Source organism: Mytilus californianus, unplaced genomic scaffold (genome assembly GCF_021869535.1).
Source record: "Mytilus californianus isolate M0D057914Y unplaced genomic scaffold, xbMytCali1.0.p SCAF_9, whole genome shotgun sequence".
Classification (NCBI taxonomy): Eukaryota; Metazoa; Mollusca; class Bivalvia; order Mytilida; family Mytilidae; genus Mytilus; species Mytilus californianus.
In genome coordinates, this window is record NW_026262745.1 from 82,571,164 (window position 1) to 82,597,105 (window position 25,942).

The following is a 25,942-nucleotide window of genomic DNA, read 5'->3' on the forward strand; positions in this document are numbered from 1 at the left end:
ATCCTGATATAAGGGGAATTACTGTCAATGATAATGAATCACTTTTAAGCCAGAATGCAGATGGCACATTCCTTATGTCAACTGAATTGTAAATTATATCTCAGTATTTTCATTACTATGTATGTGGAGGATAATATTTTCTTTTTATTGTAAATCAGGACAATTATGGCATGTTGAGAGTGGTGTTAAATATAAAGTAGGGAGATAAGGAATGTTTTTATTTCAATAGTTCAATTCTGGATGGTGTTAGCTTTCATTTTTACCAGTGTGAAAGGTCAAACTACTACCAATGGATGACACTTCTAGGGTGTTTATTAGTAGGGGTAATATTTCACATAGAATCCCTCAGTAATTCTATATATTTTTCTTTTTAAAATACATATTTCAGTGCAAGTACGATATTTTGTTTCATAAAATGTGGTTTCATTCCTACCAAATAAGACAAAATCTTCTTGCTTACCATTTTATTTTGTGCCGTAATATCCTGTTCCACCTTAGAAATGGGTTTGGATCCAGCTAATACATTCAATTTGCTGCTTATACATGTATACTTAATATACCTGTCCAAATCCGGAGCCTGTTTTTTTTTTTTGCTTATTATCGTGTCTGTTTTTCGTTTTTTTTTTGTATAAAAATATTGCCATTGATTTATATCTTGTACAACACTGGTCAATTTGATGTCATTTAGCTCGCTTTGCTAAGACTCAACATTCAACGCCATATTTATTGAAAAGTTCTCTCATTGGCAAGCATAGTTTATCAAATATTATATAATCATATCAGTCGCAGGATTATTCGATTATTATGAAATGTGGTTCCTTCAATCAACATACGTAATAAATCTCAAAACTTTACACTGTTTTTTGCTAACTTATGTTTGTTGCCTATAATTCAGAAATTTAACAGTGTTCCGGGATTTTTTGCTTAAAGTTAACTTTTTAAGCATGGGTCCCTCTTCAAAAGTCTCCCAACTACTACCTCATATGTGAACTTAGGTATAGGAGAAATTTTGTTCGCTATGTTAAAAGTCTTCAACTTGCTCTATTTTGCCTGTGAAGACCATAAAACTGTCATCTCTATATTGACAGTGTAATTTGATGTTTTCTTTCCATTCGAACTTATCTAAGATATTTATTAATAGGACAGACAGATGCAGATATGTGCATGATGGTGAAAATATACCACCTTTGGAGGGGGCGCTCCTATAACTTGTTTGTATAACTTTCCATTAAACTCAAATTTATTGTTTCTTAGAATTAATTAAACAAATGCAGTTTAATCTTTTTTGTTGAGAATCTTTAAAGGATATTCTTTTGTGTCAATTATTTCATCTGCATTGATAACTGTTTCTTTTAAATTATCAATGATTATATTTGTGTACATTTACGTTTCATCATAGGCAATAAGAATGCATTCCCTTTTTACCTCGCGTGTTTTATTAATGAAATCTTTTGTATCTTGAACTTAAAAGTTATGCCTCTTCAAAAATGGTTTTATATTAGATCATTTAATCTCTCAATGCATCTCGTGGGAGAGTTACACTTATTGATGATCGGTTGTAAGGAACATTAATTAATTAATTAATGTCTCCTACTAGTTGACCATTTCCCAATGCCGCATTAATTATTTCTAGATTAGTTTAATGAATTTTTGAAAGACTGAGGTACATGTCCATGTTTTGAATCATTATTATTCTTTAAGAATTATATTGGAAAATTTTTTTCTGTATAGATGATCAACTATATCTTTTATTACCATATAGCATATAAGTGAGTTAGCGATCTGTGTAAAGTTCTTTATTGCCAAGTTTTAGATATCTTAAATAACCTGTTCTATAACCTGGTATAATTATAGTATTTTTCATAAGTGATAAAAGATCTTCTGAAATTAAAAAAATAATCAAGACGACTTTGCTTTATAGGTGAGGACTGAAGCCATGTATATTTCCTATCTTCTGGATAGCATGTACGCCAAGGATCAAGTAGTTCAAAACCTTCAATGATTTCATCAATTTTTTTACGGGAGTTAGGGTTTCTATTGTTTGATATTATATGTATTGATAAATTTATCTAATACAACATTCCAGTCACCACATAATAATACACTTGTGTTTTAAAGGTTAAAATGTTCTGCATTATTGTGTCAAAGAATGAAGGTTCATCTGTATTATAACCATACAAACAGGCGTAACTTAATCTTTGTGAAAAATTGTTAAATCTAAAATAATGTAATGACCATTATCATCAATAATAGAAATATGTACCACAAAATCCAGACCTTTTTTAAACATACCAGAGACACCTGCACTTTTACTGTCTTTATGACTGAAAAAGCATTTATTTCCCCATTCATCCTCCCAGTACTTTTCAATGTCTTTATTACTATGAGTTTCCTGGAAACACACTATTGAAGTATTCTTACTCCTAGACCAATCATATACATCTGCCCTCTTTGGAATTTGAAGAAATACCTCTCACATTCATTGATAATATTGTTACATTATTATCCATGATTATAGCTGAAGTGATGATTTATAAAACATACAAGCAAGTTCATAAGTACAAATATACAATTTACTTCATCAGCATTTATCTTTTACATTTATATCTATCTATTTATATTTATAAAAAGCTGTACATTTTCCAAAAATTAAATTAACAGATGTAATTGAGTAAAATAATAACTAATTAATTTTCGTCTTTAAATTTCTTTTTCATTTTTCTTCTGCATTGTCAAAAAGATCAAATCTTATTCTGCTATTAGTTTCAGTTTTGGCATACACATTACAGTTGTAAAACCATACATTTTCAAATTTTTCAGTGTTTTAAGTCTTGCTATTAGTCCAAGATTGCATTGTGTTATGACATCATGAAATTTCACTTCATTTTTCAAGGATTCTTTTTGTCGCATTATCCGTATTTTAGTGTCAGTATTCGTAACCTTAACAATAACAGGCTTCAGATAACCTTCTTTTCCAGGTATTCTGTGGATGGCTAGTACATCACTGGGCTTAATATCTACATTTAAGTCACTCTAGTGTTTCAACAAAGGCTTTTCTCAAATTCTCACCCTTTTTTCAGGAGGTTTAGCATTCTTATAATATGTTTTCGATTGTATTGCTCATTATAAATGGCTAACTTCATGTTGGGGCCTTTTATAGCAGACTATACAGTATGGGTTTTTCTCATTGTTGAAGGCCGTCCGGTTGCCTATAATTGCTTACATCCACTTTATTTGAACTTTGGTGGATAGTTGTCTTATTGGCAATCATACCTAATCTCCTTATTTTTATAACTTCAATGCATCAATAGATCTTTTATTATTGTCACCAACCTTTTCCACTAAGTTGAGAAAAACTAACGGCCTAATTAATAACAAAACAATTTATGAAAAACAAATATGACAGACATGAACCAACGCAGACCTGCCAACACTCCAACTTTATGGGGATATCCCCCATGAGAGGTGTTGACCGGACCCTTATTATTTAAACTTAATACTTTAAAGACATTCAGAGGAGTAAAAAATACATTTAAACACATGTTTACTCATTCACTTTTTAATTTCAAAAACACAGATGTTCTAATTAAGTACACTAGTGACATGTGTAGGTATGCATAAGGTCCTCTTGTGCTTAAAATCCCCCATGGAGATTTGCCAACGACAACCACTGAACTACAGGCTCCTGACTTTGGACAGGCACATAAAGAATGTGTGGACTTAAACATGTATGATGGTGCCAAACCCTCCCCTTTACCTGGGACAGTGGTGTAACAGTACAACAATAGAACAAACTATAAAATCAGCTGAAATGGGCTTCACTTATCAGATGGATACAAAGCAGAAAAACAACCAACAAAAACACAGATGAGATGTGGCAGGGAATTTATAAATCCCTCAAAACAAAAAAGATACAAAGTACATATCTGAGAGTACTCACAGTTAGTGACAGCTAGTTCAAAGCCAATAACAACTAATAAAAATATTATGCATCTTAGACTTAAATAACAATCAGTTCACATCCAACAACTCAATAGGTTTAGTGTAAAGACGTCATTAACAGTCAGAGAAAAACATGACCTTGTGCAATGCCAAAATATAGGTATCAACAGAGGGTCAGATTCTCTAGGCCGAGATATTGTATGGCATGAAGGTCAACAGCTATGTAACAACTTTAATTGGGCACGTGGTTGTCAAAAACCGTACTGCAAATATCTTCATGTTTGTAAATTGTGCAAGGCAAAAAGTCATGGGAAATTCAGTTGCATTAAAACCCAAGGTTCAACAAAACAGGGCCAGCCAAGTCAAAGACCAGCGCCAGTCAAAAAACAATGACTTCCTGTTGCCACATCACCTGTCAATTATACTCAATTATCTTTAGAGTTACAAAATCACCCTGATAGGGATTTTTCCTCTTTTTTATGTAACAGTATAAAATATGGATTTGATATGCTTGTTTCTGAATCAGATATCATTACTTATGAATGTAAAAATGCTCTCTCTGCTAGGAAAGATCCAGAAACCGTTCAAACACTTATTAATGATGAACTTAAAAAAAGGTTTATCAATGGTCCATTTAATATCCCTCCTTTCACTGCATATAGAGTGAGTCCTATTGGCATTGCCACTCACAAGTATTCATTTAAGAAAAGACTGATTCTGGATCTTTCCTCGCCGCATAACAAGAAAAACACTTTAGTATTAATGATTTAATTGACAAAGATTTATGTTCTCTGTCTTACATTAAGTTGGACGATGCAATAAATGTAATTCAAAACTATGGACCAAAAAGTATCTGCTGCAAAGTGGACTGCCAAGACGCGTTCAAACAATTGCCTATTAGTCCAAAACAATGGCATCTTTTTTGTTTTAAATGGAACAATAAATATTATAACTATGTAAGATTACCTTTTGGTTGTCGTTCAAGTCCAAGACTTTTTGACATGTTATCCACAAGCATATGCTGGATAGCCAAGAACAATTATAATATAGGTGTTATTTTTCATTTATTGGATGATTTTTTAACCATAGATAAACCAAATTTGTGTGGTGAAAAAACAATGTCTATATTATCATTAATTTTTAACAAATTAAATATACCATTATCTGCTAAGAAGACAGTAGGCCCAGTTTTTGTACTTGAATATTTGGGTATTATTTTAGACACTGTTAACATGCAAGCTCGTCTGCCACAAGACAAAATTGTTCGTATTACTGAATTTATCAAAACAATGATACATAAACGAACCTGTACTAGGAAAGACTTAGAACAATTATTGGGTCACCTAAATTTTGCCAGTCGTGTTATTATACCAGGCCGTGCATTTGTGACTTACTTATATAAACTCATGTCAACAGTTAAAGAAAGTTATCATTATGTACATCTTAACAAGGAATACAAAGCAGATCTACAGATGTGGTTAGAATTCTTAACAAATTGGAATGGTATCAATTTATTTAATGACAATCAACTGACTACAGCATCTAGTATTTCGTTATATACTAATGCTTCATCTACTATTGGTTTTGGTGTTTTTTTCAAAAACAAATGGTTTTATGATAAATGGCCAAAAGAATTGCCAAGTATTAAAGACTATTCAGAATCGATGGCTTTTTTAGAACTATACCCTATAGTGGTTGGAGCCTTTTTATGGGGTAAACAGTGGTGTGGAAAAAAGATCCTTTTTTATTGTGACAATGCTGCTACAGTTCATATCATTAAAAAAGGTCGCTCAAAAGAACCATGCATAATGAAACTTATGAGAGGCTTAACAATGTGTGCTGTATATAACAATTTTGCGGTTTTTAGTGAACATTTACCTGGTGAGAGTAACACTATAGCAGATGCTTTATCTCGTTTTCAGATACACAAATTCTGAAAATTAGCACCAGAAGCCGAGAGAGAACCAACACCTTGTCCGTCACTGTCAGAGATCCTTTGGACTGCACAATAGACAGTTTGTGGAATTATTCACTTTCTAGTAACACCAGTAGTGTGTATAATACAGGAATCGAATTATATACAAGATTTCTTTTATTAGATGGATCAACTTGGGATAAAGACCGTCTCCCACCTGTGTCAGAAAACTTGCTTATGCGCTTCGTAGCATATTGTGCCGAACACAAACAATTATGTCATTCAACAATTAAATTATATTTATGTGGCATAAGGTTTCATTTTTAAAGTATGGAGGTTTTTAATCCATTAATTAGTTTTGGAAAGCCTCTTGAGTGTCTTAAAACAATTTTAATTGGTTTAAAGAAAAAACAGGGGTCTACTGTCAAACGCAAACGTTTACCTATAACTATGTCAATTTTGTCAAAAATGTGTAAATTACTACATACGTGTATTTTTGGTAATTTCAATAGTATTATGTTAGAGGCTGCCTGTACAACAGCCTTTTTTGGTTTTTTAAGATGTGGTGAATTCACTGTAATGAATCAGTTTGATCCTGAATGTAACTTATGCTGCAGTGATATGCAAATCACTGCTGACTGTATTTTTGTAACTCTTAAAAAGTCTAAAACTGATCCTTTTAGACAAGGTATTACTATTCCACTTTACAAAACAGGTTATTCTATTTGTCCTGTTTTTATTTATATTGAAATACAATCAGTTGAGGCAGTCTGTGTACTCTTCTAATACTGAGGCTTTTTTCATCTCTGAAGATAGGAAACCTTTAAACAGAAAATTTTCCATTTCACATGTCAAAATTTTACTCGACAAATTAGGCTTATCTAGTGACTCCTACAAAGGACACTCCTTTCGAATTGGTGCAGCTACATCTGCTCAAGAAGCCCGTCTTGAAGATCATTTAATTCAAACACTTGGTAGATGGTCATCTAATTGTTACACAAGATACATTCATACTTCTCCTAATGTTCTTAAAAATGCTCAAAAACAATTAGCAGAGACAGACAGAAGTTAGGTTAAATTGTACTGGCAACAAAGGTTCCCCATTCCACTTGGGGGTTACAGCTGCTTCACACCTGTATTTGGCCAATTCGATACAAATTCTACACATCAGCCTTTGTATCTTATCCCCCAAGTTTTAATTTTTATATTTATATGAAAAGGGGGATAACTCAATTTTAATTTCTAAAGTGTCAAACAGCTGTTAGTCCCCAGTTTTCCCAAGTTGTAATTTGTTTATGTAAATATGTATATATGTTGTTAGATTAGAATGCTTAGTTCGTAATAAAATGTTTCTTTTATCCTATTGTTGTTAACATATATAGATTCAAAGTATGATAGAGGTGCTGGTATAAATCCGTGAGACAGCAAAAACGAATAGAATCTCGTATACATGTTCTTAGAAGCAGCATCAGTTCAAACTTGGCAATAGTTTATTTAATACTACAGTATAGGACTTATAAGTTGGTATAGTTTGCTCAGGTCACAATGTTGTTGGTCTTTAAGTCATGCAAGAAATAGTAATAGGTTGGTAAAGTTCAAAAGATTGGCTTTTTTAATACATGTATCCAGTTCTATTATTGTGGTATATGACATGAGACATTTACTAGTTTGTTCGTACATGTAGATATCCGTATATTGTCGTCATTTTACATTAGGAAATAACTGCCTATTATTCAAGGTTATTGAAATCTGAGACGTCTTGTACATTGTACCAAAGTGAGGCTGGAATGACCACACGGATGAAATTCCTTAAGAGGGGCACCAGGGGGTAAAAATGGCTATAAACTATAATTATATACATAATTGCCACAATAATATTAAGTATGGTTTTAATTTACTGATAACAAAATCTATATTCATACCAATAAAAACAATATTCAAAGATCTAACTACAGTGTTGAATTGGTAACCTTTTAGAATAAGGTTATTTAATGGATCGATAAGTTTAGCAGGATGGTATCTAAATTTCAGGGATCGGTAAACATCATAACCGTAGAAATGAGGATGTGCTATCTCATCTGAAATAAGTTTTCTACAGGTACTGCCAAACTTGCAAATCAAATCTTTGTATTTTAATAAAGGTTTAAAGTAATTTGTGGTAATGAAAAACTTACTTACTTAATTTACCAGTAATACATAGATTACACTCATTGAAATTCAAAACGTCAATACAGACATGGGCATAGAGAACAAGTTGGGATATATAAGCACCGTCTAACGGTGCTAAATGAACATCACCATCCAAAAAAGAAAATTTAACAATAGGGAAAGAAAAATTGTCCCTTTTGATGAAAATTTTGTGTAAAGTTTCTCCTGTAAATCTGAAATATCTAAATCTAGGAAAGGACACTTATTGATTGCTGTTAATATTTGATTCATTTAAAGTAAGTACCTTTGGGTAAATTTCAGCAGTATATTTAGAAAATTCTTGATTATTTAACGAAAAATATCATCAAGATAACAGTAAGTGTTGTTGAATTTATCAATGTTTTACCATAATACCATAGTTTGGCCATAAACTGTGATTCATAACAGCACAGGAGCAGAGTTGGAATCATTTTTAAGTAGTTAAAAACATCCCTTGATTTCTTATTTCCTTTAATCATACAATGATAATAAGAATTATGAAGTGCGCTCATAACTGAAATGTTTCAATACATTGATTACTATGACTGATCTGATATAAATGATTAAATTGTTAAATTTGTTTTTTTTTTGTTTGACTTCTAATTTATTTAGATTCATGTTGGTTTATATTCGTTTTCTCAAACAATAGGTTATTAGCCATACACTACAAATCATTGATGCATAAGGTAAACAATAAGATGCAAAACCAAACATAGCTCAAAATAAGAAACAAGGAATGAACGTCTCACCTGCTTCACTGACCATTGATATTATGTTGAAAGTATCAAAGATAAAGGTTTTACTACGAGTATCACATAAAATTTACATTTATAAAGATCCATCAGTATGATCACAATGAAATCAAGGTAAGATGAATCCTGTCCGACAGACATGTACACCTTAAAATTATTCCATACACCAAATATAGCCGACCTATTGCTTGTAGTATTGGAAAAACAGACCAAAACACAAAAACTTAACATTGACCAATAAACATAAAAATGAGGTCAAGGTCAGATGATACCAGCCAGACAGACATGTACCCCCTACAATCATTCCATACACCAAATATAGTTGACCTATTGCTTATAGTACTTGAAAAACAGACCAAAACACAAAAACTTAACATTGACCAATGAACCATAAAAATGAGGTCAAGGTCAGATGATACGAGCCAGACAGACATGCAAGGAACCCAAATACAGTTATCTTATTACTCATAATAAGTGAGAAATTCACATGACAAAAAAAAACATAATTTTTTTTCAAGCAGTCACTGAACCATGAAAATGAGGTCAAGGACAGTGGATATATGACAGACCAAAACTTTGTAACATAAGGTATCTGCATACAAGGACGAAGGTATGAAGCATCTAGATCTTCTACCTTCTGAAATATAAAGCTTTATATAAATAGTTAACGCCGCCACCTCACCACCGAATAGTTATCGGTAGGTCTCGCATTTGGCTACTTTCGTTGCAGGCGAGACAAAAAAACAAAATATTGATAGGAAGCCTTTTTACCTGACTGAATATGTTCCTTTGCAGATTTTTTATATCTTTCTACATCCCCAATATAGCAAACACCATTCTTCGCCAAATGAAATGATCCAGCTGAAACACAAAATACATACAGATAAAAAAAATTAAAAATAAACTTGTACAAACTGTTTTAGTATCAAAAGTGATCTTTCCTTTATTTATAGAAATCTATGATGCATTAGAAAGGTTTTGTCATGGAAATAGAGACCTTAAACTCAGTACACAGTTGCAAAAAGCTTTTTAAAATAGATATATTCATAAAAAACACAAAAATCAGGTAAGTAGATAATAAAATAAAAATCTAACTCTATTTATCATTTTATTAATATATATATATCTATACTATTAAATTGTTTCGGGATGTGTTACCTTCTTGTAGTAATTAAACAAGAACGTCTAAACACAATACCCGAAGTACTTTTAAGTGTACAGGAATGATCATCTACTCATCTCTTCAGTATAATTGCAGGATGCTATTCTATTATTAGAAGCATACAATCACTGTAAATTTATATGTAGACATGTCTGCCTATTTGTAGTGACAAAGTTCTGTAAATTATACATTTCTTATGATTAAGAAATACCAGGCTTTAGAATATTTATAAACTGCCTTGAAAAAAAAATATTTATAATTAAGAGTTGATGGATCTGAAAAGTTTTCAGGATACTTATTAATATATATATATATATATATATATATATATATATATATATTGAACGTTGTTTTCAATTTAGACTTGTGTATATATATATATATATATATATATATATATGAAACGTCTGAATAATAGTCAACGATTTTTCCCACGAGGGCGCTGGATCGTTACGAGTAACGATACATGTACACAATAAATAAATCATATAAATGCCTAAAAAGTGTACACAACAACACCAATAACAAAAAAAGGAACTATAAATGTAATTATTTATAAATATTTCGGATAACAGATATCCTTCATCAGTAAATATGATTGTGATGTTGAATGAATCATATATCAGTCTACTTAAATTAAACTATAACAATCTTATAAGGTGTTTATATATATATATATGTATATAAATAGGTCCACCTATGGTTTACTGTAAACAGGGAAATTTTGGCACCGTCTTTAATTCGCGATTAACATACTGAATCTTAATTCCCGCAGTCTTGAATTCGCAATTTGTAGGAATCCTGTATACAGGTGTAATACCACCATTGATGTTCCCCTATTAGTCTTTGTTAAATTTCCACTTTTCAAAAAATTGTGCAGAATTTATTTTTGTTTCAAATAAAGAAATACTTGGCATGAGTAAAGTTTTATCCTGTCCAGTACTATAGAAAAAATTTCACATAACATTTCATTGCATATAAGAAAATAACCATCACTGGAAGTTAACCAATCAAATTTTCCCCCTTTTTTAACCTGTGTACAAGCTTTAGTAACCATGTAACCTCAAGTTTCCAAAATATTCTATAGAAACCCCAAATAAAAAAATAATGAGGCTTTGAAATACCCAAGTTATATGTTTATGACCCAGAAATGTTTTACTGCAATGAAACGTAGGATCAATTACCTACAACTGTCAAATTCAAGGGAATATTTTTTTTCGATCTATTTTCATATGCAACCGGATGTGACGTACTATGATTTGGTGGTATTACACCTGTACAAATTTTAGTAAATGATTTTAAAAACGGTATACTTGTACATGTATCATAAAGCACGTGTTGAAAATCAATCAAAAAACCATTTTGTGTTAACAATGTGAACAGTTTTCTTTAGTTCCTGAATGTCCATGTAGATTTCAACTTATTTGACATATATCAAGTATTATTTAACCACTATACCTTTATGTTTGCTTGTAAAAACACGTACACAATGAACATAAAAGAATAGCTTTAAAAAGAGCAAATTAGAAGCTGTGAAGATTACGGCTAATTAATCAATCGTTTGATCATATTAATCAGTGTAGCAGATATAATGTGGTAATAATTTTAAAAATGATTGAATGTGTCATTTACCTAACTGTCCAGAGTGTTGTTTATATAACAATATCAATCATTTCCGCTTGCTCAAAATAAATTTCATTTTTATTCGACTGTCATGAGTTAAAAGTCTTGATTTCTAACACTGCCTTTCGTTTAGAAATAAAATTTTAATTTTTATATCTGTTCTCTGAAAAAATAAACATTGTTATAAATTGGCCGTGTAATAATACTCCTATTAGTATACGTTCATAGATTGCTTCATTATTCTAATAAGTTTTATTTTCGCGTTTCTACTCTTACCGCAAAAATAGTGAAAATAAAACTGCCACGAAAATTTCCCTGTTTACAGTAATGGAATTCTATGTGACTGTCATACAAGTGAGAGGTTTAGCTAGCTATAAAACCAGGTTTAATCGACCATTTTCTACATAAGGAAATGTCTGTACCAAGTCAGGAATATGACAGTTGTTTTCCATTTGTTTGATGTGTTTGAGTTTTGATTTTGCCATTTGATAAAGCACTTTCCGTTTTGAATTTTCCTTGGAGTTCGGTATTTTTGTTATTTTACTTTCCACTAGAGGTCTCATCATGACAATCGAGAAAAAGAAAGATATGGTAAGGTCACCTTTTTTGGCCTTAAACTAAAAAATAACAAGCATTCTGAGAGTATTGCATGGCAATACATAGTCCCCTACCGGGTAAAAATTCATTATACTGGAATAAAATGCTAACTTGTTCTATAACTTGTCATGGTGTATACAAAAAGAAAATATCAAGTCAATATCTTCAAGCATGACTAAAAACAGTGTGGAAAACTGAATATATGAGTGAATTTTTTCAAGTCCAAGGACCATAACTCTGCACAAAACTATCAGACTGAAACAAAAATTTGAACTTGATCTGTAACTTGTCATGATAAAACTATATACCAATTGTCAATCAATATCTTCAAGCATGATGAAAAAAGTGAGGAAAACCTATAACACTCTAACATTAGATATGATTAATAGTTCTCTAAAATTAGATATGATGTAATACAATGTATATCTATTTTCAAATTACAATCAAATATAATTAATAGTTCCAAATATTTTTTCTTTCATTTGTCACAAACTAATATAGATTTGTTGCTTATCTATAAAATGTCAACAACTTTTATCTACACAATGTATAAATGAAAATGTAATGAAATATATACTTTAATAAAAATAGATGATTATCTAATTAAAGAATTTCACTTAATAAAAAAAAAAATATATATATATACAAAATTATTTTCATTTACCTGTGTATAATATGACGCAGATTTTTTCAAAAGTGATGATTTTCTAAATATTGTTTAGCATTTCACAGTGGTATCATACTTTAACTTTGTTTCAACCTGTTTATTTACTTTGGACCTTAGTTATTTATCCCTTATAATTTTTATTAACTATGTATTTGCATTCAGGTATCACAGATCAAAGTTATTCGTTCATTGTGTGTTAATTTACGTTTTTTGATTGAGTTAAGCCTTCCAATTGATATTTTATAGTGTGTCTTTCTATGTTGTGATGTTATACTATTGTTTCAGAAAAAGGGAGAAGTTTTGGTACCATTAAAACGTTTAATCCCGCTGCAAATGTTTGCACCTGTCCTAAGTCAGGAACCTGATGTACAGTAGTTGTCGTCTGTTTATGTAATTTATTCTTGTTTCTCGTTTTTATATAGATTAGACCGTTGGTTTTCCCGTTTGAATGGTTTTACACTAGTAATTTTTGGGGCCCTTTATAGCTTGCTGTTCGGTGTGAGCCAATGCTCCGTGTTGAAGGCCGTACCTTGACCTATGATGGTTAACTTTTATAAATTGTTACTTGGATGGAGAGTTGTCCAATTGGCACTCATACCACATCTTCCTATATCTGAGATCTTGTCATTAATATTTGGATATGAGCTAAAAGATATTTTGCTACAAGATGTATTTTACAAAGATGCTTATGTGTAAAATATCCTTTTGGGTTAGTCCTTGAGTCATATCTATTTTCATCAAAATCTATGTGTAAAATGGCCATATGTGTCAAATTCCTCATGTTTATGATGTCACATAGCAAGTGACTTTTCTGCACTCAAGTGTCAAGATTATATCAACCTGTTCTTTTATAAATAATTCATTTCCCTATGTTAAACTAAGTTCCCTACTGGCAGCCATCTTGGATGATGGATCAGCTTCAAAGTAACAACACGTGGTCAGCACCTTATAAGGAACATTCATGCCATGTTTGGTTTCATTCCATTCAGTGGTTCTCTAAAAGAAGACATTTGTATGTATTTCCCATAGGGTCCTATGTTAAACTAAGTCCCCCGCTGGCGGCCATCTTGGATGATGGATCGGCATCAAAGTAACAACACTTGGTCAGCACCTCATAAGGAACATTCATGCCATGTTTGGTTTCATTCCATTCAGTGGTTCTCTAGAAGAAGTTCAAAATGTAAAAAGTTAACGACGACGATCGACGACGACGTCGACGGACAACGACGACGGACACCAAGTGATGAGAAAAGCTTACTTGGTCCTTCGGGCCAGGTGAGCTAAAAAGGACAAAGTGCCACAACTCCTGTAAAAAGTTACAGTTCAAACTGACAATCCAGCATGGTTGAGAGAATATAACGATAAATAATACTACCAAGTATGAAAGTTTTATATCAAACAATCTATGAGCATTACTCTTGTTTTGGACGGATGGACAGACGCACAGAGACCAGTACCATATGCCACATGGTGCGACACGTGGGGGATATTAAATTTACTATTTTTGGACAGATTTGCTCTTATCATACCTCCTCCTTTATGGTTTAGGAGTAGGAATGTGAACAGTTTCAAATAACAAACAATTTAAATTGAGAAAAGTCAAATACATCTTTACTAATATCTGACATTTTTCTTCTCTAGCTTAATGGACAAATACAGTAGTCTTATCATATCTTTTCCTTTTTTTGCATAGTAAAGTAGACAGTTAATGATTCCTTTATAGTTTGCATAAGCCTACCTCTTTTTATCAATGCTTACCCTCAATGAAGTATGGGGAACTTTCATACTTGTCACATGTGACTTTTCCTGACATGTGATTGGATGAAGTATGATTACATGTTTTAACTGCAAATTGTTTACCATACATCAATAACCTGTGTATAAGGATAGTATCCTGTCCTACAGCTAACAAATGTAAGGGGTAACTGCTCTCCTGTAAAATGAAAATAATAAAATTTGTAGATAATACTTCATTGCATATTTCACTCATGAAGATATGTTGGTACTTTTCCAAACTAGAGGCTCCAAGGAGCATGTATTTTTAACCTGCTAATTTTGCATAAAATTGATACAATGCAATTAGAATATTTTGAATAATTTCAATCAAATGAAACACCAAAAAATTTAATATAATCCTAAAAGGGCAATAACTCCTATAAGAAGTCAACTGATGATTTCAGGAATGTTGATTGATTTGTAGATCTTGTACTGCAGATAATTTTTGCTATTTAAAGTTCCTCTTTATTTTATATAGTTGAACACAAAGAAACACAAACTGGTTAAAAATCTTTACTCAATGGTTACATTACTTCTATCACAAGTCAACTGTCAATTTCTGCCATGCTGACCTAAAAGCAGATCTTGTTCTGTTTTTCATATTTGTAATTTTTACAGGTTCTCTCCATCTACTATAGTTTCCACAAAAATTCACAAAAATGGACAAAAAGTATCTTTCGATGACAATAACTCCTATAAGGGGTAGACTATGGAGTTAGACAATATGTCCTGCTGATAATTTAAAGGAGTCATCTGACAATATCAGCTATGTTGACTTAGTAGTAGATATTATCCTGCTGGTCATTTTTGCTACATGCAGTTTCCCTTTATTATTATAGTTTTGAAGATAAATAGCCAATATTGCCAAAAAAAAGGTAAATATTGTAATTTAAGGACAATAACCCCTTTGAGAAGTCATATGAAATTGGTCCATTGGTTTTAGAGGACAAGATCTTTGAAAAAGTTTGCACCGAACGACGGACGCAAACCGATGGCAAAAGCTCACTTGGCCTTCCTGGCCAGGTGAGCTACATTGGAAATCATATGTAAAACTTGAAAAAAAATGAAAAACATTATGTTTAGACATTTTTATTTTTTATAAAGTTCTGTTTGAATATGGATTATTCAAACTTTATAAAGAAGTCTAATGATAATTCTATGTAATGCAATTCCTAATTGATACAGTAACTCAAGGTTTAAATTTTTTACACATGTAATAGAAATATTAGAGTGAAATACTTAAAAGCCCAGTATAATTGAAAATAGTTTTTGTTAAATTTTTATCTTTAGACTGTAAATTTGCTTCTGTCTAATTTTCATGATATTCAATGATATTTCATTCCAGTTTCTAAACTAGAGCTGTAAATGAACTCACATAGAGGCACCCCCTCCCATCCACTCAGCAAATTTGATTACCTCCAATTAATCATGTTGGACTGGGATTATATTCCTTAATTCACATTCTAAGGTAATGATCTAAAACATTGTACAGTTTCATCATTATCCATCAAACCTGTAAGAGGAATTGTGCTTTCAAGATACATGTACAGACAGAAGGATAGACAGGCAATTATCAAATACAACTCAAATTCTTTGTTTGCAGAGGTATAACAAGACCAATACAGGATCTGGACCTGTGTCGCTGGTATTTACCTACATATATATGGGGTTATTCATGTTGTTATAAAAAGAAAATTTATTTTTCATAATAACACTCCATTTAACTTTTTGTTCTAGTAATCATTACATCAGCCAATGAAATTTTTAAAGGTGTGTATTAATCCGACAAAACTAGAGGACCCTGAAAGGTCTTTAAAACAGAAAATAAAACGAAGTGTTTTTTATCCTTGTAAGCAAAGCTTGGACATAGGATCTGTATTTTAATCAGATTGTTAATGGTCTTTCACATGGCATTATAAAAAGCCTACATTTTAAGTTTCCAAATTCATTTATTTATTTGTATTTTATAATTTGATTAATCAATTCTATTGCTTTACACATCATCAAAATAGTATTCTACCTGTTTATCTAATAGTGTTACTAAGCTCAACAGTATACACATCTTCAATCTGATGTATGTTCCAGGTGGACAAATCTGATCTGTAATATCAAAGAAAAGCAGTTAACCAAGGTTTATTAAAGATAGAAAAAAAACAGAGCTGTGAGTGATAACACAAAAGGATACCCCCAGACCAGCCTCACTAATTCCATTATTTCCTTGTAGCATGTTTAGCACCTGTCCTAAGTCAGGAATCTGATGTTCAGTAGTTGTCGTTTGTTGATGTGGTTCATAAGTGTTTCTCGTTTCTCGTTTTTTATATAGATTATACCGTTTGTTTTCCCGTTTGAACGGTTTTACACTAGTAATTTTTGGAGCCCTTTATAGCTTACTGTTCGGTGTGAGCCAAGGCTCCGTGTTGAAGACCGTACTTTGACCTATAATGGTTTACTTTTATAAATTTTGACTTGGATGGAGAGTTGTCTCATTGGCACTCATACCACATCTTCTTATATCTATTAACTGAAATTGTATTCCTTTTTGAGTTATGCTTATGAGAAACTACCGGTATAACCACATATTGCAATATATAGAGGTAAGAATTTTGGATTATTCCCTTTTTCAAGTAGGGCTATATTCCTTAACGCACATCCTCAGGTTGTATTCTACAACTGCGTCAGATTTCACCATTATCTGTCCGATCGTTTAAGAGAATTTTTAAAATAACTCTTACAAAAAAGTAAAATAACAAAAAGCCTGCAGACACTGAGGTTGTGAGTTCGAATCCCGCACGGAGCATGTGCACTCCACTGAAATCTTAATTGACTAGGATTGTCAGTTTTCCTACCAAAGGTCAGTGTTTCTCTCCAGGTACTCTGGCTCCTCCACCAATAAAAACTGACCGCCACGAAATAGCACAATAGTATTTGAAGTGGCGTTAACACCAATCAATCAATCAATCATATTCATCATTCACTATATTTTCCATGAAAATTTCACTCATCTAACAATTTACATTCCCAACATTCATTTTAGACTGATTGGTGCTGTTTGTTTAGCACGGCGTGTCACCTTAATCCTGTATTCTTAAGGAGACAATATCCACAAAAAGTCCTCATAAAGGTCCACTGACAGATTTGTTCCATTTTTTATTTATCAATCAATAAGTTGTATGCAAATTGATAAATATTCACCACATCTCATGATATCTGACCATTTTGTGATAAGCTTGGAACAGGCATGAAATATAAGTAAAATCCATGTATGACATAAATATAAAAGGAGATATAGTATAATTGTCAATGAGACAAGTATCCACCAGAGTTCAAATAATTTCAAATGCTTTGAATTTAATTAGTTTCGATTTGATTTCGACAACTAAATCATTTATTGCTAAAATTAATTAGTTGCAAACCAGTCAAACATAAAAACAACTTCAAAAAGACTGATCGCTGTCTAATATTAGTTACCTGTCAGGTGTACAGGTAAATCACAGCTGCCAATTAACCCTTGCTAGAATATAACCTTTTTGAGATTTAAAAATTTTTGATATTTACTTTTCGTAAAGGACAAACTGTATTATTATACTGAACTAAATACAAAGATTTAATTATAGTTTATAAATCTTGAGCCAATTCATGAGTCGGCTGCCATATTTTCCAGACGTCAACAAACAGTATGATGTTACTAGCTAGTTATTTTTTTGACATGTGAATGTACACAGGTATTCCAGAAGAATTATTTTGTCCACGCGCATATTCCCAAACATCAATTTAAAAAGTGGTGAACCAACACCTGAGGTAGTAATTCTGCGGTTGGGTAATAGCGGGTGGATACCACGCGGTATTCACAGTTGCCTTTCACTATAAAAACAAATAAACGACATTAAAGACAACAACACCCATCAATTACCGCATGGTGATTAATTGGAGGTATCCACGGCTTGATTTTTTCAGCTAATTCTCGTGGTGTTTTGTCCTCTACTATAAGTCCCTTCGAATTGATTATATTGTGATCTGTTTTCATATGCCTATGTGCCGAGTCCCTCCTAATAAAGGACTTGTTGCACCAGGAACATGAAAAATTGGTTACTGTCGGTCTGTGGTATGTATTAAAATGTCTTCTTAAACTGCTCACATTCTTGTAGTTCTTTTGGCATCGGGTACAGTTTAAGGAAAGCGGTTCTTGCGGTTTACGTGGAGTTGTTTTCGTTTTTGCCATTATCTTCTTATGTTAAGTCCCCACGGCGATTGCGTACTCAAGTAGTGAATATATGCTTCTTCTGTGCGTAGTCGTATGTTGACGTTGGCAACGGTGGTTTTGATGCCTGTTATTGTTACTTCGTTTGTATTGTGACCTTCTGCGCTAAAATGCTTCGAAACGGGTTTATGTTCGTTTTTATTTTTGATGTCATTCATGTGCCCGTAAAATTTCTCACAAATGGTGTTCCCTGTTTGACCTATATATTGTTTGCTGCATTTTTTGCATTTGATTATATATATAACGCTGGTGGTTAAGCATGTGATCGGTTCCGTGATTTTAATTGTTTTTCCGTTTGAGTGGCTTTTTATTTCTGTTGAATGGGTCATCTTTGTGCAGATATGGCAATTCCGGCCGCACGGCCGGTTTCCTTTTGGGTTTGGCGGTTTTATGTCTGTGTTAACTAATAATTGGCGTAGGCTGGTGGTTTTACGTGTGGTTACATCAAATTTCATACGGGACATATGGTATGTTTCAGGTGATCTTTCTAGGATGCCTTTCCGTTGGTTGATAATTTTTCTTATTGTTGGGTTGTATGGGTGGTGGGTGATAATGAATTGTACATTTCCTTCTGTGGTTCCAATTCTTGGTGTGAAGAGTTCGTTCCGATCTTTTTCGTTTGCATTTTTGATAGCCTTTTCTATGATTTCCGGGGGGTAGCCTCTTTTTATAAAGTTTTCTTTCATCTTTTGTGTGTGTAACTGGTAGTCATCTATTGTGCTGCATATGCATCTGATCCTTATGGCTTGACTGTAGGGTATACTGTTTTTTTGGTGTAGCGGATGACATGACTTGTAGTGTAGGTACAGATTTGCATCGGTGGGTTTTTTGTACAATGTGGTTGTAAGATTTCCTTCTTTGTCTATTATAACTCTTGTGTCTAAGAACAGTATCGATGTTTCGCTTATTTCGAAAGTAAATTTAATCGAGTGTCGTTGAGGTCCGACATGAATGCATCCAATGCCTCGCGATTGTGGGGCCAAAACATAAAGATGTCGTCGATATATCCAAAACATAAAGATGTCGTCGATATATCGATACCACACAAGTGGTTTGTGTGGTTGTGTGTTGAGAAAATTTCGTTCTAATTTGTCCATAAATATTATAGCATACTCAGATGCCATTTTTGTGCCCATGCTAGTCCCGCGTTTTTGTAAATAGTAAATGTTCTCAAATCGGAAGCAGTTGCAGGTCAGTATAAAATGTATCCATCTTAAGACCATCCAGGTGGGTATTGTTTGTTCCTCTCTTGTGTCTAGCATCTCTTTGGTGGCGAGTAGTCCTTCTCTATGTGGAATTGATGTGTAAAGTGCCGAAACATCTGCGGTTATTAGAATGCTTTTGCAGGTACTGGGCTTATGTTTTTTATTTTCATTAGGAATTCGTTAGTATCTCTTATGTATGAGTTAATGTTTTTTATTAGTGGTTTAAGTATATCATCTGTGACTTCGGACATTCTTGATGTGGGTGCGTCTATAGCGGAGACAATTGGTCTTCCCGGATTTCCCGGTTTGTGGATCTTCGGTAGTGTATAAAAAATCGGTGTCCTCCATTGTTTCGGAATGAGGTATTTCTCTAAATTCTTGTCCATCTTGTTTTTCGTTATGTTGAGAAAGTCCGTGAATTTCTTTATAAATTAGGAGTTGAGATCGTCTTCTACTTTCTTGTAGATACTTTCATCGTTTAGTTGTCTGTATACTTCATTTAGATAGTCGGTTTTGTTCATAACTACGACGGCTCCTCCTTTGTCTGCGGGTTTGATTATTATATCCTGGTTGTTCAGGAGTTCCTTTAATGCCTTAAACTCGTCTGGGTGCAAGTTTCTGTGCGGTTTGTTTGTATTGGTGGTTTGGTTGTTGGTTATCTCTTCTGTGATTACGTTTATATATTTGTCTAGATCCTTATTTACATTCGCTTTTGGTGTCCATCCTGATGGTTGTTTATACAGTTTTGTGGTGGGTGTATATGGTTCTCCTTGGAAGTGGTGTAATAATTTTAATTTACGGTTAAATAAGTATGTGTCTCTAAGAGTTTTTATAGGGTCTAGATTCGGTGGTGTTGGGCAGAAGCCTAGTCCTTTATTAAGTAACGCTAATTGTGGTTTAGATAGTGGGTGGTTTGAAATGTTAACGACTGAGTTTAGTTGGGTTGATTTTTTCAATTGTTTGTATTTATTTCTTTTGATAAATTTGCGGTTCTTTCTTTTATCTAATTTCTCTTTTGTGGTGGTCCTGTTTTCATTTCCTTGTCCATTGAAATTCTTACTTTTTGAATAAGATTGTTTATGTGGTTCATTTCTCCCTCTTCTGTCTTCTCTCTGAGGTCCGATTCTGCGGTATCTATTTGTTCCTGAGTCGTTTTGCATCTTTCTGACCAGTATCCTATAAGTTGTTTTACCAATTCAAGACTGAAGTTAATTTGTGCGGTTTCCCATTGTACTAAAAATCGTGGTGTGGTATCTGGAACTTGTGGTTTGATGTTGAATCTTAAAGATTTCGGCAGGTTGCGATTTTCTAAACAAGTGGTCAGGTATTTTAAATGGTGTGTGCTTCGTACGTGTTTTATGTTGATTTTGCGAAGTGTCCTAAATTCAGCTAGGTTGTCTTGAGTAACTCTAAAATTGGGGGCTTCCTGAGGTACTGTTTCTGCGGTTCCTTCTATTTCTCTTCTTCTTTTCTTTGACAGTTGTGTGGAATCTTGTTCGTTCTCTGTGGTTGATAACGTGTCCTCGAAATGGTCTGTGTTCTCGTTCATGCTGGGTGGTTGTTAGGTACAACGCTAGTGTGGCAAAGGTGGCTCCTTACGGATGCAGGGGTTCACAGTAAAAAAGTAAACTTCAATTTAAAAAGTGGTGAACCAACACCTGAGGTAGTAATTCTGCGGTTGGGTAATAGCGGGTGGATACCACGCGGTATTCACAGTTGCCTTTCACTATAAAAGCAAATAAACGACATTAAAGACAACAACACCCATCAATTACCGCATGGTGATTAATTTATTATGGTCAACATGTTTCGCCAACAAGCGTGGCGTCTTCAGGACAATTACAATATTGAAAAATTACATTGAAGTACAGATTCTGCGGTTGTGCGGTTCACAGAATTTAAAGTCATAATGAACGTAGTCTTGACGACGTTATTGTTTACAAAATGAAAGTGAAAGTAAAAACAGTATAAATAGAAATTCAAAATGTAAAATAAAAAGTTATAAATAGAATGTTAGTTTTTTCTTGTCTTGTAGCAATTAATTGTGAAATTATTGTCTATTCCATTCATTTCAATGTTCGGATATTCTCCTGGGATATGTCTATATCCTTCAAGGCCTTCATAGCTAGAATATACTGATAACTTCAAGGCTGTTTCTAAAGTGGTTACTGTATAAATATTCCCAAACAGTTATTTTGCCTACGCGTATATTCAGTCCAGAAAAACTCATTAAAATCTGTGTTTAAAGAAAAATTGTAATGGTCTCTGCTATAAAAAGGTAAAATTTGCACCATTGGATTGTAACTTAAAAACTTACCAGCAAAAGAGTAGGCTAAGTTCAGCACAAAGCTCCATGGTGATGACTTACAGTCTGAAAGAGAAAGTTATAGATATTTGTCATCACAGTATGTATTAAATATGCACTGACTACCCAACAGTATATGTGTTGGCTAGAGATTACATATATAGATATAAGAAGATGTGGTATGAGTGCCAATGAGACAACTCTCCATCCAAGTTACAATTTGTAAAAGTAAACCATTATAGGTCAAAGTACGGCCTTCAACACGGAGCCTTGGCTCACACCGAACAGCAAGCTATAAAGGGCCCCAAAAATGACTAGTGTAAAACCATTCAAACAGGAAAATCAACTGTCTAAAAACGAGAAACGAGAAACGAGAAACACTTATGAACCACATCAACAAATGTCAACCACTGAACATTATACTGTAAACCACGGATACTTTATTTCGTGTTTCGCTCTTTCTAGTCCACTTCGCGGCTATTAAAGTTCATGATTTTCAAATTTTCTTGATGTATTTGAATAAGAAAACATCCAAGTTTTACATATTTGCGATGATTTATATTCGCTTTTTTTTTCTAATCGCTAAAGTCGCGAAAATAAATCGCTCGTGAAAATTAGTTGGTTTACAGTATGCCCCAATCTAATTAAAATTAGTTCTCTGCACTTGCTCCTCATTTCGTTTGTGTGTTTGACACTGAAGTGCGTTTTTTATCACACTGAAGTGCAATGGTTTCATTGTGATGCTATCTTGTTGATAGCTACACCGAAGTGCAATGATGGTAACTCTGAAGTGAGATGGTCTACACAAACACATTTTCAATGCTTTTCATGTCGATGTAGAAGTCAATTTGTATTTTAGAAGCAGTTTTCGAGGTTTTTATGTTGATGAGGGCTTACAAACGGGTAGTGTTTTTTTTTTTAAATCTACAAAAAGTTCCTTTTACATGCGATTTAGCGTTGCATTCTCTCAATACATACGGGTCCACTGACAGACTCTCCGTATTATCATATTATGGTAAACGAAGAACCCATGAGAGGAACAAAGTAAAGATAAAACCTTAACGCAGAATTATGTCCACATGCAGAAAAATCAATGAGGACGATCTCTTATTTAGTATGCAACTGAAATTAAGGACAGACATAGACAAAAATGAATGTAGAATTATATACTAACTATTAAAAAAATCTTCTCGTAACTGCACATCTATAGATATTAAACTAGCCATCACACATCAAATAGACCATAGCACATCAGCAAACTGACCTTCGCACTTTGAAAATCTCCCCTTTTCAATTAAGAGGGAGTGATCACTTAGTCTAAATTTAGTGATCAATCTCCTTATCTGAAAATTAGTTTGCAATCTTTTTTAAGTTTTTTATATAGATAAAGTTTACTTTTATCATCAATGTTTCAAAATTTGTTTTTTCAAATAAATCTTCATATCTATTTTTCATTTTAAACTTTATATCTTTTTTTATTTTATTTACATCTTTATGTCCTTACAAGTAGAAAGAATATTAAGGTCAATATAAGTCTCTTCAACAATATTTTTTGCATATGTATACCATGAATAAGTTCCAGTCAAATCTTGAGACTGTGCTAGAGAAAAAGCTTCCTTTATCAATGGATTAATATTATTATTATATAGTCTAGCTAAATATAAAAGGGTTTGTGTTTTAATAAAACATTCTATAGGCAATCTTCCTAATTCAACTCTTGCTCCTAAATTGGATGCATTTTTTCTTATTCCTAGAGTAGATTTACAAAATTTAAGATGCATATTTTCAATAGGGGCTTTGTCTGTAAAATCAAGTTGATTAATTTGTTTTCCTGAAGATAAGGTTCTGTTTTTGGCTCTATGAAAAGAAATATATGTATCCAAATATGTTACTTCTGAATTATAGGTCATAATTGGTTTCACTAAAGAATCAAAAAGATTATTTGCTACTTTTATAGGTAGATTATTCAATGATTTAGTATAGGATTTTATTGCCAAAAATACTTGTTTTGCCTTTTTTGTCAGCTCTAAAGTACTTTGTGATAAATTTCCATTACATTTTGTCAACATTCCCAAAAATGAATATTCTGATACGCTCTTTATGGCTTCATTCTCATAGTAAATATGTGATGTTTCACCATTTTGTTTGGACTGACTGAAAATCATGGATTTTGTTATGTTTGTATTTAAAGAGTAACAAAAACAAGTGAACATACACTGAACGAATACATTTGATCTATGACACAATGTAAATACAAAATTAATAAAACAACGGGGTTAGATGTACAACAATATCAGAAAGACAACCATAACCTTGGACAAAATGCTGCCAAATAAAATAACGTAAACAGGTAAATAAAAATAATTTTGTTGTAAGTAATACATGGAGTACGGAAATAATTTTTGTTGTTCCTAGTACGAGAACAAAAGTGATAATTTATCATCATACTACACACTTATCAAAGGTGGTATATATTAAAAATAGTGAGACTAGATATAACACTGAATAAGTAAACATTAAATAACAAAATTAATTTAAAATTTTATCAACAGGTCAAATTAACACGAAAGTACAATTTGAGGGTACTCGCAGTTACTGAAAGCTAGTTAAAAGCCAAAAACAATTGATAATAAAAAATCATGCATCAGAGACTAAAATCAACTAAAACACATCCCAGGGATTCAGTGTTTTAACGTCATGGACAGTCAAAGAAGACAACTTGTGCAATGCCAAAATAAAAGTAAGGACAGGCAGTAGGATAGTTAGGAGTTAACCTGTTAATAATTATGTATAATGTAATATATAGATAGAGTAATCTCTAAATAGAAAATGAACGTGGATGTGTATTTATACATTCCAAAAAAACGTTTAAAAAGAATACAAATTTAGTTATGTTTTAATTTACTGATGACAAAATTGATCATTGTGCCAATGTAAACTATATTCAAAGATCTAATTACAACATTGCATTGGTAAGATAACCTTTACTAATAAGTTTGTTTAAAGGCTCGATGAGTTTACATGGATCACATAGTGATTTCCGCGCTTTTAGTACAATATAACCATAAAATTTAGGATGTGAAATACCATTTTTAGTAAGTTTTCTACAGGTACAGCCAAATTTACTAATCAAATCTTTGTATCTATGAAAGAATTTAGTAAAAGTTTTAAGCAATTTATGGTAACGAAATCCCTGACTTAATAATTTACCAGTGATGGATTGATTACATTCATTAAAATCTATGACATCACTACACACACGGGCATAATGAACTAGTTGGGATATATAAACACCGTATGATGGAGCCAAAGGAACATTGCTGTCTAAATAGGGAAAATTAACAATAGGGAATGAAAAATTGTCTCTTTTGTTGTAAATTTTAGTATGGAGTTTCCCTTCAAAAATTGAAATGTCTAAATCTAGAAAAGGACAATTACTGCTGTTTATGTTAGATTTATTTAAAGTAAGTTCCTCTGGATAAATTTCTGTAGTATATTTAGAGAACTCTTGATTATTTAACAAAAAATATCATCAAGTCTTTTTCAAGATAAC

The 25,942-nt window shown here is 32.5% G+C and overlaps 1 protein-coding gene across 2 annotated transcripts in view; it reads right to left on the minus strand.

Moving 5' to 3' along the window:
* Positions 1 to 25,942, minus strand: part of LOC127716486 (minichromosome maintenance domain-containing protein 2-like) — a 113,728-nt gene that overhangs the window by 53,818 nt on the left and 33,968 nt on the right. For both annotated transcript variants that reach the window (XM_052222711.1, XM_052222712.1), the window contains exons 7-10: positions 22,402 to 22,455; positions 16,642 to 16,721; positions 14,604 to 14,778; positions 9,568 to 9,657 (exon numbers count right to left, since the gene is read on the minus strand). In XM_052222711.1, coding sequence (XP_052078671.1) covers positions 9,568 to 9,657; positions 14,604 to 14,778; positions 16,642 to 16,721; positions 22,402 to 22,455 — 399 coding nt within the window. The remainder of the gene's footprint in view (positions 1 to 9,567; positions 9,658 to 14,603; positions 14,779 to 16,641; positions 16,722 to 22,401; positions 22,456 to 25,942) is intronic.